At 38.0% G+C, this 16,821-nt stretch overlaps 1 protein-coding gene across 4 annotated transcripts in view; it reads right to left on the bottom strand.

Annotated features, from left to right (window-relative positions):
• Positions 1 to 16,821, bottom strand: part of KRIT1 (KRIT1 ankyrin repeat containing) — a 47,930-nt gene that overhangs the window by 7,627 nt on the left and 23,482 nt on the right. For all 4 annotated transcript variants that reach the window (XM_074945938.1, XM_074945937.1, XM_074945940.1 and 1 more), the window contains 6 exons: positions 15,104 to 15,260; positions 10,761 to 10,912; positions 9,457 to 9,623; positions 5,126 to 5,213; positions 3,758 to 3,964; positions 3,325 to 3,441 (listed from right to left, as the gene is read on the bottom strand). In XM_074945938.1, coding sequence (XP_074802039.1) covers positions 3,325 to 3,441; positions 3,758 to 3,964; positions 5,126 to 5,213; positions 9,457 to 9,623; positions 10,761 to 10,912; positions 15,104 to 15,260 — 888 coding nt within the window. The remainder of the gene's footprint in view (positions 1 to 3,324; positions 3,442 to 3,757; positions 3,965 to 5,125; positions 5,214 to 9,456; positions 9,624 to 10,760; positions 10,913 to 15,103; positions 15,261 to 16,821) is intronic.

The following is a 16,821-nucleotide window of genomic DNA, read 5'->3' as shown; positions in this document are numbered from 1 at the left end:
AACACTTTAGATGATTAAAATTGAATTTTAGGAACCGAGTTCTCTTGCCACTATTTATGCTGTTAGTTTGTCTTTTATTTCTCTCAGTGAAAAGAAAATCACCTTTACTTTAGCTCTTTTCACTTTCAGTCTTTTTTCCTTTCAGGTTCTCAATGGGGGCAGTGTTTGAGTTGCAAACAAAGTACAGAGAAATGTTTTAAAAACAGCAATTTATACTACAATTTAAAATTAACACAGAAACATTTGTATTGCTATTATGTTTTGCAAAGAGTTATTTTTTCTGGATCAGGTGTGACTTATAGTTATAGTGACTTCTAATATTATCCGTATAAGTTTTCTCACGATTAGTGGTACCAGCTTGAATACCACAGTAAGTTGGTGTGACTGCAACAACAAATTATTTTATAGAATAGATATATAATTTTAGGCAATGAGGGAGAAAAAGAACTAATCATTCCTAGCTCTCAACCTTTCTTTTGTATCTCAAGAGGCACCTATTTTCAAGTACTGCATCAACCTTTTTCTCCTCCCCAAAATATTAGATATGCAAAGGGCTGAAGCATGTAAGACACCAAAATTTGTAATTTCCTCACAAAATCCTATAACATAGCTGTATGGGTTCAAGCAAGTATTCCAAACCTGACTCCAGCCAAAGCATTACTCAATAACAGCACTATAGCACAGAGTTAATTTATTCCATTAATTGCTACACAGTAACTTTGTAACACTGCTTTCAAAGCTCTTTATTTCACCTATCCCCAAACTCTGCTACTTTTACTAATGCAATTACCAGCTCTCATGATTTTTTGTGGGTCTCATGGTACTTAATATTTTTATTAAAACCGCAACTCTTGGATTCATGTGATTAGGTGAGATACTAAGTTTAAAACTTTCATTTTTAAAAAATTTTCTAACCCTCATCGTTGCAGAGAAACTTTAGATAACATGAACCCTAAAGGCTCAAATATCAGAAAGTAAATCACCCAAATTTCTCATTATAAAATAATCTCATGATTTTTAATTCAAACATGATTTTAGGGGCCTGACACATGATGGATGAATACTTATAGAATCATAGAAATGTAGGGCTGGAGAGACCTCAAGAAGTCACAAGTCCAGCCTTCTGTGCTGAGGTAGAACCTAGTAAAGCTAGACCCTCCCTGGCAGGTGGGATTATGTTTTTCAGTGTGCATTACTTTGCATTTATCATCCCTGAATTTCATCTGGCATGTTATTGCCCAGTCACCAAATTTTGTGAGATCCCTTTGTAACACTTTGCAGTCTTTTGATTTAACTAAGCTAGGTCTAGTCTACCACTCCACACCTGACACAGTTATACTGACCTAATGCCCAGTGGAGATAGCACTACGTCAACAGAAAGGCTTCTCCAGTCAAAATAGGTACCGGTGGAGTATCTATGTCAATGGGAGAAGCTCTCCTATTGGCATAGATAGCATCTTCACTCAGCTCTACAGTGCTCTAAGTGTAAACCGGGGTTTCTCAAACTGGGGGTCATGACCCCTCAGGAGGTTGCGAGTTTATTAGGTGGCGGTTGCGAGCTGTCAGCCTTCACCCCCAAACCCTGCTTCGCCTCCAGCATTTATAATAGTGTTTAATTTATAAGGGGGATAGTACTCAGAGGCTTGCTATGTGAAAGGGGTCACCAATACAAAAGTTTGAGAACCACTGGTGTAGACAGTCCCTTAGTATCATATGCAAACTTTGCCACCTCACCGTTTACTCTTTTTTCCAGATCATTTATGAATATGTTGAATAGCACTGGTTCCAGTACAGCTCCTTGGTAACCCTGCTATTTACTTCTCTCCATTATGAAAACTGACCAATTATTCCTAACCTTTGTTTCCTATCTTTAATTTGCAAACTGGATACAATTAACTTAGGCTTGAATAGAGACTGGGAATGGATGGGTCATTACACAAAGTAAAACTATTTCCCCATGTTTATTCCCCCCACCACTGTTCTTCAGACGTTCCTGTTAATTGCTGGAAATGGCCCACCTTGATTATCGCTACAAAAGGTTCCTCCCCTCCCCCGCCCCTCCTGCTGGTAAGAGCTCATCTTAAGTGATCACTCTCCTCACAGTGTATATGATAACACCCATTTTTTTCATGTTCTGTGTGTGTATAAATCTTCTCACTGTATTTTCCACTGAATGCATCCGATGAAGTGAGATCACGAAAGCTTATGCTCAAATAAATTGGTTAGTCTCTAAGGTGCCACTAGTACTCCTTATCTTTTAACCAGTCATTGATCCATGAGAGGACCTTCTCTCTTATTCCATGTGTGATGCTGTGTAAAAAGGAAGATAACTAGCTATACTGATAGTCACCACTGTTACAAAATTGCAATAAATCTTGTACAAAGTATGTTATGTATGCTATCAATGGAAAAGTTATAGACTGATAAATATTATTAGCCTGTTTAAATCCATGCATCATTTTTGTAGATGAAATTATGAATATTTGCTGTGTGTTTGTATCTCAAACTTTTTTTTTCCCCTTGGGTGACACCCCACAACAGATTTGCATCTAGACTAGCCAGCCTGCTTAATGGCCCATTAAGGACAAGTGAGCCCCTCCTGGAGATGTTTCAGAGAGCACTGAGGCAAGGCATATAAGGATATGTGATCTAAGACTCCATATTTTGCCAGAAACTTTCCATGCACTTGGGCTGAAAGTATAAAAGGAGACTGTGACATTGCTTCTTTGTCTTCTTTCAAGCTTCACATCTCTAGACAGGATTTCTAACGGAGAGCTTTGCACAAAAGACTGATGACCCCAATCTAATGGGTGAACTAGAAAGACATATTACAAGCTAGCAGATTTACCATCACTACTATGAACTTGATCTATAGACTTTGAAAGCACTTGTATATGATTCCTTTAAGCATTTAATAACTTTTTTTCTTTGTATTAATAAACCTTTATTTTTTAATTACTAAAGGATTGGCTACAAGCGTGGTATTTGGTAAGATCTAAAGTATATATATTGACCTGGGGGAGTGGCTGAACCTTTGGGATTAGACAAACCTTATGTATGATGAATCTGGTTTTCGGTGACCTCAAAGACCAGATGTCTGGGTGGTGATAGGGGCTGGATTACCAAAGGGGACCGTGTTTTGGCTTCTTGTTAATCCTAGTAGAGATACAGGATCTCACTTTTGTTACTGGCTTGGTGAACTCTTAACGTTCAAATAACCACCAGTTTTAGGGTGTGACTCCTCTGTTCTTATCAGTCTATCCTTAATCTGGCATTCTCAGCTGTAGTCTCAGGTATATTGAACTACATTTTTTCAATGCTTACCTGTTTGGTATGCACTATGAAGCTCATTTTGTTTTCCAGACTATGGATTTGAAAACACGTATCTGCATCTCCTAACTGCCACATAAAGCAACCATACTTTAGACTGATGAGCAAACCCTGCAGTGAAAAGTAGAAAATGTTGAGAATATTTTCTGAACTATAATGTGAACCTTCTCCACTTTGTCTAAATAAGGTTCTGGTATACATATACAATAGAGTTTTAAATGATCAACTGCCGTAGTATTAGGATTTCCATTTCTAAGAATTTAAAGCTGAAATTCCATATTTTTGAAGCTTTTAAACTTCACAGTGATTGTAACTGCATACAAGATTTTATTTCAATGCTCAGATGTGAAATAAATCACCAGCACTTAGTAACTCCCCATGCTCTTAACATCTATGTAAACTGCCAGTATAAACTGCTAACCCTCACCTTGGTTTCCATATTGAGGAGATGCAGTCCTTTTACATTTACTCCTACATACACTCTGATGACTTTATGACTGCTTGAACTCGCCTTGGTGAATACCTGTCCTGTGAAAAAAGCAGCTCCATAGGTAGGAATTTCCCAGCAATTCTGCAAGAACATTCGTTGCAGGTGATGCATCTCTTTACTTACACCTTCACTAGTGCTGAGACTCTAGAATTAAAAGAGCAAATAAGTCACAAAAAAACCTATTAACAATACACATTCTTCAAATAGGGTAAAGTGGGAGCTGGTTTTCTTGAAGGGCTTTTTCTGACAATCATCCTGAAATGATGCCACACCTGGAATAACAGCCTAATAGCAGTGTGATGGGATGTATCAAGCATTTGATGCTCCCTGTTGGAGGCCCTGCAGCCTTCGTGCACCACATCTGAAGAAGGTGTCCTTCTGGGGGAAAAGAGCAGTGAGTTCAGACCTAAGAGCGTGTAGAGAGGTCACCCAGGATCAGCGCCTGGTGGAACCAATGAGAATTGGTCCTCCAGCAGCGAGAAGGGCTAGGATCAGGTAGAATCCAATCAGGGCCCATCAGGGAAGGTAAAAAGGACTGGCTGTTTCCTCTGAGGTGCAGACTGGGTGAACCTGGGAAAAAAAGGAGGAATGATCTCCCTTGTCTTAATTCAAAAGCTCAGCCTGATCAGGGATCTAACTCCAACTACACCTTTTGATTGAGTGAGCAAAAGACTGGTTTGTTTTACTTTGTGTAATTTAAAGCCCAGATGGCCATCTTGAGTTAGCTATCAATTGCCTTTGGTAAAATTAAAGGGAGCTCACTTCATGAGATGTGCCCTCGTTCAGATGAGCCCATGACAAACACTCTCTCAATTTGTCAGAAATTCAGAACTGGTGTGTGTTTTTTTTTGTTTTTTTTTTTTAAAAAGCGCTGAAAACATTTCTATTAGGTTTCATAAATTTACACTCTTCTGACTTGTACTTTATGCCTAAATTGAATTGACAATGCCCCTTTAAGCACAGTTAGCTGGCTGGCATCAAAGTAAAAAAAACAGATTATGACTTCAGTGACACAATTTACTGACAAACAAGTCAACTTTTAATTTTATAATCAGAAAAAATGTTCAAATAGCTCAGTACTAAGATATGTTGTTTCAAGGTACAGTACATTTTACCTGAATATTAAAAAAAAAAATGGACTACTGAATCAGTAAAAAAAATGATTCACTATCTATTTTTAGCCTTCCTACATTTCTGGCTTTGTATATTACTATAATGCAGAACAGTAACAGAAAACTAAAGAAAAATAACTAAAGATTTTAAGACAGAATTTCCAGGACCTGGGGATAGTTTTAATGTTCTTACCTTGTATTCATGAAGTATCCTATTGGTCCAGTGAGGAGCCTTACTTTTTAGTTTGGTGACGGGTACTATAGATTTAAGATTTTCTTCACTAAAAAGCAAAAAGCAAAAATATTACCTAGTTTTCCACCACTGAGCAAAGTACAGGATACAAGGCAGTGTCTTCCAGCATGGCAATACTAATATCTTTAAGTATCAAATATTGGGATAGACTGTCAGCCCCAATTCAAGCTGCTCTATTGTCATCTCAGCAGCTGAAAAGCTTTCCTAAAGGGGCAGCCAAGGTTTCCTGCTGACCAAGAGGAAACCTTAGCTTGCATACAGCCAGTGTAGTTGACACTACACTACATGTTTCTACCTACCCTGCACTGTGGGTGGTGCAGGGGTGAGGGATTCTAGGAATGGGATTGAACACATGATGCTTTGCCTGATCCTCGCCCAGTATAGTGGTTCCCATTAGTAAATTCTAAACTATGATGGGGGCCATGTCAGTTTACAGTCAGCTTTTTCCCTCCCCATTTTTCTCAGCTACATCAAGTGTAAACTCAGCACAGCTGAGAATTTGTCCCATTAACTTCCAACTGTTACAAATGACTTGAAACCAAGAGTATAGGTGCAAAAATCCATCAGTGCACATTAGTCACTTGGTTTACAAAAGAAAGCTCAATTTCTTTTTATGCACAATCAGTACAGGCAATATCATCAGTTTAGATGTAATGTTCTTCCATCCCGAAAAGTTTTTTCACCACCTGCAAATATAATGGTCTGAAAACAATTAAATGAAAACTTGGACAATACAGGATACCCAAATTTCAAAAACTTATCAAATCACCAATATGGAGGAAGTGACTATTATTAAAGTTACAGATTTGAAAGGAGAGATCTTTTGCTAAATACATGCACTTGTTCTAAATAACATTATAAACAAAAAGCATGACGTCTGTCTTGCAAGAATAAAAAGCGGACACAAAGTAAAGTGAAAATGAGTTTTCTCAAGATTCAGAAAAAATGTTCCGTTTCCCTTACACCTAAGAACATACGAATGGCCATACTGGGTCAGACCAATGGTCCATCTCGCAGAGTATCCTGTCTTCCAACAGCGGCAAGGGCCGGATGCTTCAGAGGAAATGAACAGAACAGGGCAATTATTGAGCGATCAGTCCCCTGGCATCCAATCCCAACTTCTGGCAGTCAGAGGTTTAGGGACACCAAGAGCATGAAGTAGCGTTCCTGACCATCTTGGCTAATTGCCATTGATGGACATATCCTCCATGAACTCATCTAATTCATTTTTTGAACCCAGTTATACTTTTGGACTTCATAACATCCCCTGGCAACAAGTTCCACAGGTTGATTCTGTGTTGTGTAAAGAAATACTTCCTTAGTTTATTTTAAACCTGCTGCCTATTAATTTCACTGGGTGACCACTGCTTCTTGTGTTATGTAAAGGGGTAAATAACACTTCCTTATTCACTTTCTCCACACCATTCATGATTTTATAGACCTCTATTATATCCCCCCTTTGTCAGCTCTTTTCTAAGATGAACAGTCCCCAGTCTTTTTAATCTCTTCGCATACGGAAGCTGTTCCACACCATGATCATTTTTGTTGCCCCTCTCTGTACATTTTTCAGTTCTAATATATCTTTTTCCAATGCAACCAGAACTGCATGCAATGTTCAAGATATAGGCATACCACGGGTTTATATAATGGCATTATGATATCTTCTGTTTTATTATCTATCCCTTAATAATGGTTCCTAAGATTCTGTTAGCTTTTTTGACTGCTGCTGCACATTGAACAGATGTTTTCAAAGAAGGATCCACAATGCCTTCAAGATGTCTTGCTTGAGTGGTAACAGCTAATTTAGACCCTATCATTTTGTATGTATAAATTGGGATTATGTTTTCCCATGTGCACTACTTTGCATTTATTTAATTACTGCCATTTTGTTGCCCAGTCATCCAGTTTTGTGAGATCCTGTTGTAACTCTTTATAGTTAGCCTCATAATCAGTTTTAACAACTATCTTGAGTAAATTTATATAGTTTGGAAACTTTCCCACCTCACTGTTTACCCGTTTTTCCAGATCATTTATGAAAATGTTGAACAGCACTAGTCCCAGTACATATTATTGGGGGACCCTGCTATTTACCTCTCTCCACTATGAAAACTGACCTTTTATTCTTACTCTTTGGATCTTATATTTTAACCAATTACTGATCCATGAGCTGACCTTCCCTCTTATCTGATAACAGCCTACTTTGCTTAAAAGTCATTGGTGAGGGTCCTTGTCAAAGGCTTTCTGAAAGTCCAAGTACACTATATCCATTGGTCCACGTTTGTTGACCCTCTTAAAGAATTCTAATAGATTGGCGAGGCATGATTTCCCTTTACAAAAGCCGGATAGACTCTTACCCGACATATTATGTTCATCTAAGTGTCCGATAATTCCATTCTTTACTATCATTTCAACCAATTTATCTGGTACTTAAGTTAGGCTTACTGGATTGCCAGGATTGCCTCTGGAGCCTTTTTTTTAAAAAAAATCGGTTACATTAGTTATTCACCAGTCAGCTGGTACAGAGGCTTATTTAAGCAACAGGTTACATACCAGTTAGTAATTCTACAATTTCATATTTGAATTCCTTCAGAACTCTTGGGTGAATACCATCTGGTCCTGGTGACTTACGACTGTTTAATTGATCAATTTCTTCCAAAACCTCCTCTATTGACACCTCAATCTGGGACAGTTCCTCATATCTGTCACCTAAAAAGAATGTCTAAGATGTGGGAATTTCCCTCACATCCTCTACAATGAAGACCGATGCAAAGAATTCGTTTAACTTCTCCGTAACAGCCGTATAAATTCCTTGAGTGCTCCTGTAGCACTTTGATCATCCAGGGGCCCCCCTGATTGTTTGGCAGGCTTCCCGCTTCTGATGTACTTTTAAAAAAATTGTTGTTTTTTGGTGTCTTTTGATAGTTGCTCTTCAAATTCTTTTTTGGCCTGCCTCATTATACTTTACACTTGACTTGCCACAGTTTATGTTCCTTGCTATCTTAATCAGTAGGATCTGCCTCCCAATTTTTAAAAGATATCTAAAGTCTGTATTCAAACTTCTTTGCATAATCTGTATATACACCTCTACCCCAATATAACGCGGTCCTTGGGAGCCAAAAAAAAGAATCTTACTGCATTACAGGTGAAACCGCGTTATATCGAACTTGCTTTGGCCTCAAGCATTTCCGTTATTAATAGTCACTTCCCGCCCCCTGACTGACCCCTCAGAATCCCCGACCCATCCAACCCCCCCCGCTCCCTGTCCCCTGACTGCCCCAACCCCATCCACACGCTGCCCCCTGACATGTCCTCCGGGACTCCCACACCCTATCCAACGCCCCCATTCCCTGACTGCCCCGCCCCAGAACCTCCGAACCATCCAACCCCCCCGCTCCCTGTCCCCTGACCGCCCCCCCGAAACCCTCTGCCCCTTATCCAACCCTCCGGCCCGGCACTCTTAATACGCTGCTCAGAGCAGCGTGTCGAAGCCAGACATGCTGATGCGCTGATCTGCTGGAGCGCGCAGCCCCACCCCCCAAAGTGCTGCTTTATCATGTTATATCCGAATTCGTGTGATATCGGGTTGCGTTATATCGGGGTAGAGGTGTACAGCATACAGCAATGGGTTTCTTTTTTTGCATATTCTAAACAATTTTGTTCAAAAAGGTGCTATTCTTAGGTCCTAATCCTGTAAACTCTTATTCCTGTGTGGAACCCTTACACATGCAAATAGTCCTATTCACTTCAGTAGCACTATTCGCATGAATAAGGATTTGCAGGATCAGGCCCTCACCCCCGGGTATACATCGGAAGTTGCCATAGTCAACATGAATGGGAAATCAGTTTCTTGTATAATGGGTTATACAATAGCTGCCTCATCACCACTAAAATCACAGCTCAATGTTACAAGAATGTGATACTGTTTAGCAGCAATTTATAAAATTGACTAAAATTTTTGTTCTTTTAAATGATAACATACCCACTGAAAAACAAAGTCCTCTCGCCCTTAAGTTTTGCAAACTAGTCACACAGGATACACTTTCAATCCCAGACACAGGGGATTTGATGCACAGCTCACATTATTGATATGTGAATTAAGTGGCTGGACTAACGTGCACAGTTCTGAAGCTGTACTCCACATACTGGAGCTCAATGAGTGTGTTTAATTTCTAGTTAATACAACACACCTGCAGTTTACTTGGAAATAGTTGGAAAAGTTTATATTAAACATTTCATATTAAAAACAAAACATTTTCAGTTTAAATACTCACTTTAGGAAACCTTGTTTGTGTTTCTTACTCTCATAATTTCCATAGACTATTTGTAGAAGCAGACTTGCCAGTGTGATCAGTTTGGCATCAGGTGAAGTATAGAAGCCCTTCAGCAAATTATATCTGGCTTCGTCAAACAGGATAAGAATAGCCAGTGGATCCTCAATCTGTTTAAAAACATAAATTTTAAATATTTTTGTTTTATAAACTAAGTATAACTTTTCACTGATTCTATAGGAGACAAAGATATGATCTTGTTTAACTGAAATGTGTATTTTATTTGGTCTAGAAGAAGAATAAATACTATGATTCAAAAATATTGATATGCAAGTATTTCCATTTTCTGAATTACACATTCATACTGATCTAATATACATAAATTACAACTGAATATCACACTATACCAAATCAAAATCACATCAAACCCATACAAGCCAAAAAACATTTTACACTGTTGTCAAAAAAAAAAAATTATTTTCTCACTCTATACGACCAGTTTCTACCACCCTTACTCTTGCCAATTAGCACCACCTTTCCTCTGAGAGTAATCCCACAGATATCAATGAACTATTTGTAAGAAGAAGATTACTCAGAATGAGTAAGGGTGCCAGAATCTGGTCACTAGAAAGTGGGCAGGACTGGAGGAAAATCTGATTGGCTTAACTAAGGTTCCAATCCATAAACAATATTGGCTGTTTTGTGATTAAGTTTAATTGCTTAGGAGTATACTCGGACAAGTCTTTATTTTATTGGAGGAATAGCATTTATGAGAAACTGCTGTTTACAGGAGCTCACTTAGTACTATTTTATTATTATTATTGACAACACATTTGTTTGGAATGTAAGTGATTTTCTGCAATTTCAAAAATAGAAGGAGAATAAACCTTAGAATTGTAAAAAGTCAGAGGCCTATTCTACCATTGTCCTGTCCCACAACTATTAACAGGAATTACAGGCTTGATCTAACTCCTATAAAAACAACAGGACTCTTTCCTTAATCTTCAGTGCGAGTTGGATTAGGCCCTACATGCACACAGGCAGAAGAACAAATCACTTTAATTGACAGTTACTCTTATACCTACAAATGTTTTCTAACAGGTTTAAATTTGATCTAAAGTCATGGGTTCTGAATCCGTAGTTTGCAACATCCTTCCCTTTCTTATTTGTCAGATGGGAAGAGGGTCCCAAAATTTATTTAAATTCTAAAACATACTAACAGATTGACGTTCTAATTAACATACTGCCAGCTGATAAAGGTTTCTGTTTCTGCACCTGTATTTTATATTAGCACTTCTAATGCAGACCTTTTTTTCAACCTCCAAAGGAAGTCTCACGTCCCTCCTCAGGAAAAGCTGTGGAGTTTCCCTTTGAGGATCCAAGTTTGTCAGTTCAGTGAGTATTTCAGGCCAATCACGAACATGCTGCAAAGGTTTGTGATATGGCTTCAGCTGGAGGCCTGGAAAATAACAACTTTTCATTTAAAATAACAAACAGGGGACTCAAGCACATAGATGCTCAAATTAACACTATATGAAAACGTTAGAATTGAGAATTCGCTTATCTCAAACAAAAAACTGTTTTCTTTTTACCATATATAAAAGGTCACAAACATGGTGACAAATTTATCACAGCAGAAGCCACATCAATAATATAAAATGCATGCTTGAATTATGTTCAGCTTCTCAAAAGTGAACTGAAATTATTTTTAAAAAGTAAGTCATGTTGAAAATTTAAGTTTGTAATGAAACACATGGGTGAACCTTAAAACTACAAGTAAAAGGCTGTGGTAAGGACTGCAGGATTAGGCCAAAACACCACATCAAATAAAACATTTTAAATAATTTCCTCTTATTGCTTGTGAATCGGTTCCTTCTGCAAGTGCCCGTGGAATCACAAATGCCCAATTTGGGGTAAGGAACTATATTAACTACTAGGCTTTAATGATTGTATCAGCTAGTGATTGTTACAGTTATTTTAGGAGAAATAAGAGCCCAGAACTCAAGTCTTGACAGGAAAATATATCTTTGGTTTGTTTTAGAAACATATTTGCCATTTATAAACTGTAATAGTTTCAGGATAGAGGCTGTGCCCTTTCTATGGTCTGTAAAGCATCATGATCCCAACATGTTGTAACCATGCAGTTTTTCCTGCTTCCCTACTCTTATGGAGGCTGAGCTACAGATCTAGATCCTTGTGCCAACCAGCACACAGCAGCAGCTACATTCAGGCAACCCATTTGCCTATCTTCCTTTCCATCATGATCTCCCTACTGCTTGCCTATCTTCTAGCTCCCCACTACTCAACTCTCCCGGACTTCTCTGGCTTCTGCACAGCTACTGCCCACCTAAAATCTTCTCCCAATTCTGCCACAGATTTGTCCTTCCCACATTCAAAACCCTCTACAATTAAAAACATCATACCATCATAGTTTTCTTGTTAGATTTTCATTATCTAAAGTAAGATGACCATTAGTTGCTTAAATAGGCAAGCAGAAACTGAAGCTGATTTCTCAAAGTATTTTCACAGAGCATCTTGGTTTAAATCTGTTCTATACAATTCATTGCATGGAGTCTTTTTTTTTTTTTTTTTGAAAATTCAAACTCTTAGTCTAATTTGGAAAATTATGAATGTTTCATAGAATTACTTGTTGGTAACAAAAAATTAACAAATCAGTAATATTTCCCTGTACAGAAAATAAAACATCTCAGTATTTTGGGCAAAATAAGATGGAACACACACTCAGAAGGTAAGGACTAGATGTTTAAATTTTTGGAAACTAGCTGTTCCACTTGCTATAAACAAACAAACAGTCACTGGGCCAGAGAGAGAGAGAGAGAGAGAGCGAGCGCGCGAAATGATTCTATAGGCTGGTGATCAGCACACTCATCTGGGAAATGCAAGTTCATGTTCCTTCTCCAATGACTAATTATTTATGCACAGTGGAACAGCTTCAACAGGAAAGACTGAGAGAGACCCACATCAGAATATCCTATAGCCCAGTGGCTACGGGACTCTCTATAATGCAGGAGACACAAGTTCAATTCCCTTCTCCACTTTAGGCAGAGGTGGGGGGATCTGAACTCAGGTGTCTCACATCCCAGGTGAGTGCACTAATCATTGGGCTAAAGCTCATCACAGAGGCACTACCACCTCCTTTTTCTCCCCTATTTTATGAATCTAGCACTTTTATTATGCCCAGAAACACAATGTTTTGGGTTGAACTAAACATCTTGCTCAACCCAAAAGTGACTCTTTCAGTTTGCTGAAATTTTTTGAATTTTCAAATTTTGTTTCACCCAAACTGATATTTTCCCCACATTTTTTCAGAAATGCCAGAGAACCAAAAAAATCAGTTATTTGGTCTAAAAGGGACACAAGCATCACGACATCATCATTCAGCCAGGCTCCTTTCATCTCAAAGACTGCAGCTCTGCATTTGTATGTCTGCTGGTTGGCCCATATGGTTCTCTACTGGTTGTGCATAACGGGAAGTTAAGTAACAGTGGTGAAACTAGGAGAAAATGGTCAGACAGAAAAACTGAAGAAAAGCATTATTTAAAACAATTTCAACTATAACACACACTCATTGTATTTTAAATTCCAGATATATAAAAGAAAGCAGCACTGGAGTGTTGAATTCTTAATGCGCAGCTTTTTTCCTTACATTACCACCAGCAGGGCGTCTAACCCAATTTGAAGCTGTTGAAATCATAATGACAGTTTCTCACATTTATCTGGCGTTACAAATGAGCCCCATAGCAACCTTGTCACAGTAATGCTGTTTACAGCCTTTTCTGACAAGTAGGCGTAACCATGACTGACTACAGCTTATGCATGTTTCTACCTATCTTTTTGAAATCTGGTTGGAAAGAGGTGGCATGAATGTTGCTGAAGAAAAAGAATTACAAAGATATATACTGTACATATGACTTTAATCCAAGAGGAGTCTTGAATTGTATGAAAAAGCTAGCAACAGGAATAAGGATGCTTCCTGTGCTAACTATAGCTGAGAATTTGTATAAAATTTAAAAAAAAAGTTAGTGCAACATTGATTACATGAATTTATTAAACATATGAAATAAATTGAGGTAATCAAATTTACCTTAGTTACACATTTAAGCAGACTAAATAGTCATAAAAAGTACCTCATAATACATAATGCTAGAATCAGGAAAGTAAGTATGCAGTAAGGACTGTCACAGGTGAGGAAGCCCTTTAAGGGGGATGGGACTCAGCTGCACTCCGTGCCAGGCTCAGCTCACCTTCCCACGTGAAGGGAATAAAGTCCAGGGATCATATGGTAGAAGACTGAAACTAAGAGCCAGGCCTGCTGGAATGCAAAGGGCAGCATGATTTCAGGTAGCAGGCTGAAGACAAGAAGGGAGCAGGCGGGCTCTCCTTAGCTCCCAAACAGATGTTCTAGGAGTGCAACTCTGCAGAGAGGAAAGCTGCAGCAGAAGGGAGCAGACAGACTTGAATTAACACCCAGGCAGAGGACCTGAGAAGTGAGAGCTGCAGGGAGTAATAGCTTCTACAAGAGACAACGGGCCAGGGAAAAGGCCATGATTTACATCTGGAAATTATGTTTTATTTGAGAGAAATAAAAAATTCAGTGTCTGAAAAAAAAGATACTGAAATCCTGTGGCTGCTGAGAGTTCTTTTGATGCACTGGCTGGTGAGATGGCCCACTGGCTTATAGGGATAAACTAGAATGCTTTAAAAATTACAAACTGTTTACAATCTTAAATAATTAACGCAACATATATAACGCATAGATAACATAAGTCCAATCCTTTAATTATTACTCATATGAATAATTCCACTGAAGTTGATTAAGTTGCATATATGAGTTATGTGAGCAAGGTTGGAAGGATTTGGCCCTATACTTGCAGGCAAAGATTTTAAGAGTGGGTGCCTAAAACCAGGCTGCAAAGTCCATACTTAGGCACCTTAAGTGACATGATTGTCAAAAGCATTAGGCATCCAGCAGCTCCCACAGAAGTCCTGTGTTGTCTCTTCAGGCATCTACAGCTTGTTCTCTTTGTGGAGGGTGGCCAGGCAGACTACTGCAGCAGCTCCACTGATCTCAATGGTTTAAAGTTCCAGAAGGCATTCAAGATGATTTTCCCACAGTTGGTATTACAGAACTGTAAGATATTTCACGGTCCACAATCTTTCCCCTTCTTTCCAGTGAGAACCACTATTTTAAAAAACGTACATGACAGGCACCAAATCTAAGCTATTGAAAAAAGTGTGTTTTTAAATAATTTTTTTTCTAGGTATTAAAAAAAACCCAGCATACCCCCAAAACCTGCAATAACTCAACATTGCTCAACTCCGAAGTCTCATCTAACTAACAGCCAACTCTCTATCAACCTAATCATATCTAGGTTTTTCGCAATTGCCTCTCTGCACTACGGTGAACAAAATTCTCAAAAATTTTTTAAAGGTCTCCAGAATGGCTCAGCAGTGCAGAAAATGACGGGACAATGTATATGACTAAAGAAAGCCGGCAAGTTTATTGTTTGGTCTACCAGTCTTGCTTGGGTGCCTTTTTACTTTAGCAAGACATTTACAAAAATAAATGTAAAAAAACAAAACCCAAAACAATAAGTCCAACAATGTTGTAAGTTCTCTAACTACTTACTAAGGTTCTCAGAACAAATCCAAATAGTGAAGTACTGCTGTGTTTCTTGAGACAGACGCATTCCTTCCATTATCTGCTGTACAGTAGTATTGTTTCCATGTTTCAACTCAACAGAACGATATGACCCATCCATTCGATAAATCCGTACCTTTTCATACTGTGGCAAAAATATATAAAAATATCATTAAAATAAATGGGGACAAATTAATCATAAGTTAAAATCTCGCTCTTCTATTGCTTTCACTTCCACAAACATCAATTTTTAATCCAATTTAGTAGCATTTACATTTTGAGAGAAATAATTTTGCAGAATTATTTTATATTTATCTTGGATCAGAACACCCTTCACAGATCTGTGGGGCCTCCGAGACCCATATAGCATTGTCTCTCTTTACATTTCTATAACATGCCCATTACCATAGTAGCTAAGGTGCAGATTTTTAAAGGTATTTAGGTGTTGCAATGCTGAGCAGAACAATGCATAAATACCTTCAAAAATCTGGGGCTAAGTGCCTACGTATATCCTGCCACATGCATTGTGTGATTACTACTACTGATTGAATATGAATTATGCACACAACTAGTTTATATTAAAACATCTTATCGTTACCTTTTCCTCCCTCCATCCCTCTTATTTGTTTCACTTATCCTTTAAGTCTCATCTTTTAGGCCATAAACTCTTTGGGGGCAAAGGCCTTAATTTATTATATGTTTGTACAGCTCCTAGCACAAGGTGATCCCCTATCTACTTGAGACCTTTAGGCACTACTACTAATAATTTTTACTCAAAACTCCCATTAATTTCAATGGATTGTGGGTGCAGAACATGTCTCATTACAGCCATGCTTTAAGCACGTGACTAACTTTACGTATGCCATAAATAATCCCATTTAAGTCAATGGGACAATTCATGTGCTTAAGTACCAAGCTGAACTGAGGGCTTAAACATCTTATCTCTACTTGTTTCAATGCTTTAGCTGTTTTTAAAAAAAGTTGCAAATGTTTATTATAATAGCAGTGTATTTCCCCATCTCTCCTCTGCTCAGTCTTTCCCAAAAAGATTCAGAGACCAACCCTGGAAACTTTTAGCCAGAAAGGTGAATGTCTTGGAAAATTATCATTGACTGAAAATGAGGTTAGAATAGAAAACATTTTGCAATCTTAACTATAGCACTTCCTCCCACTTTTACTGTAGTAACTTCAATTACCAAACATTTAGTTTTACTATATTAATCTGATTATATTAGAAGGCAATAACATCTATTATGCTCAGAGCATACAACAACTGCTTTATAAGGGAAAATGAGAGGGATCAGTTCCTTCTTCAATAACACTGAAAGTCAAATGAAAATGTGCTTAAAAACAACATATCAGCAGACTGTATCAATATATAAAACGCTGGTACACCTACAAAAGAAAACAGTGATAGAATGATCAGTAGTGGCAATAGAATTTGTGCTATTTTATACCTCCAGAAGTCAAAAATTACATTTTAAAATCTTGCACACAGCTGTAGAGCCAGAAGTATAAGATACAAACATTTAAAATGACAAATGCATGATTTTTCATAGTTCACACCAAAAATCTAAATATATGCAGAGTATGTGTCCTGTAGACTGTCGTTGCTATATGTGGACTGATCACATGTCTTGGTTTTCCACTCTGAATACATTTTCTAAGACTTTAAAATATGACTACTAAACTGTTTAAAAGGTAAA

Source organism: Natator depressus, chromosome 2 (genome assembly GCF_965152275.1).
Source record: "Natator depressus isolate rNatDep1 chromosome 2, rNatDep2.hap1, whole genome shotgun sequence".
NCBI lineage: Eukaryota > Metazoa > Chordata > Testudines > Cheloniidae > Natator > Natator depressus.
Note: the sequence above shows the minus strand (reverse complement) of the source record. Positions and strands in the feature narration are given on the sequence as shown.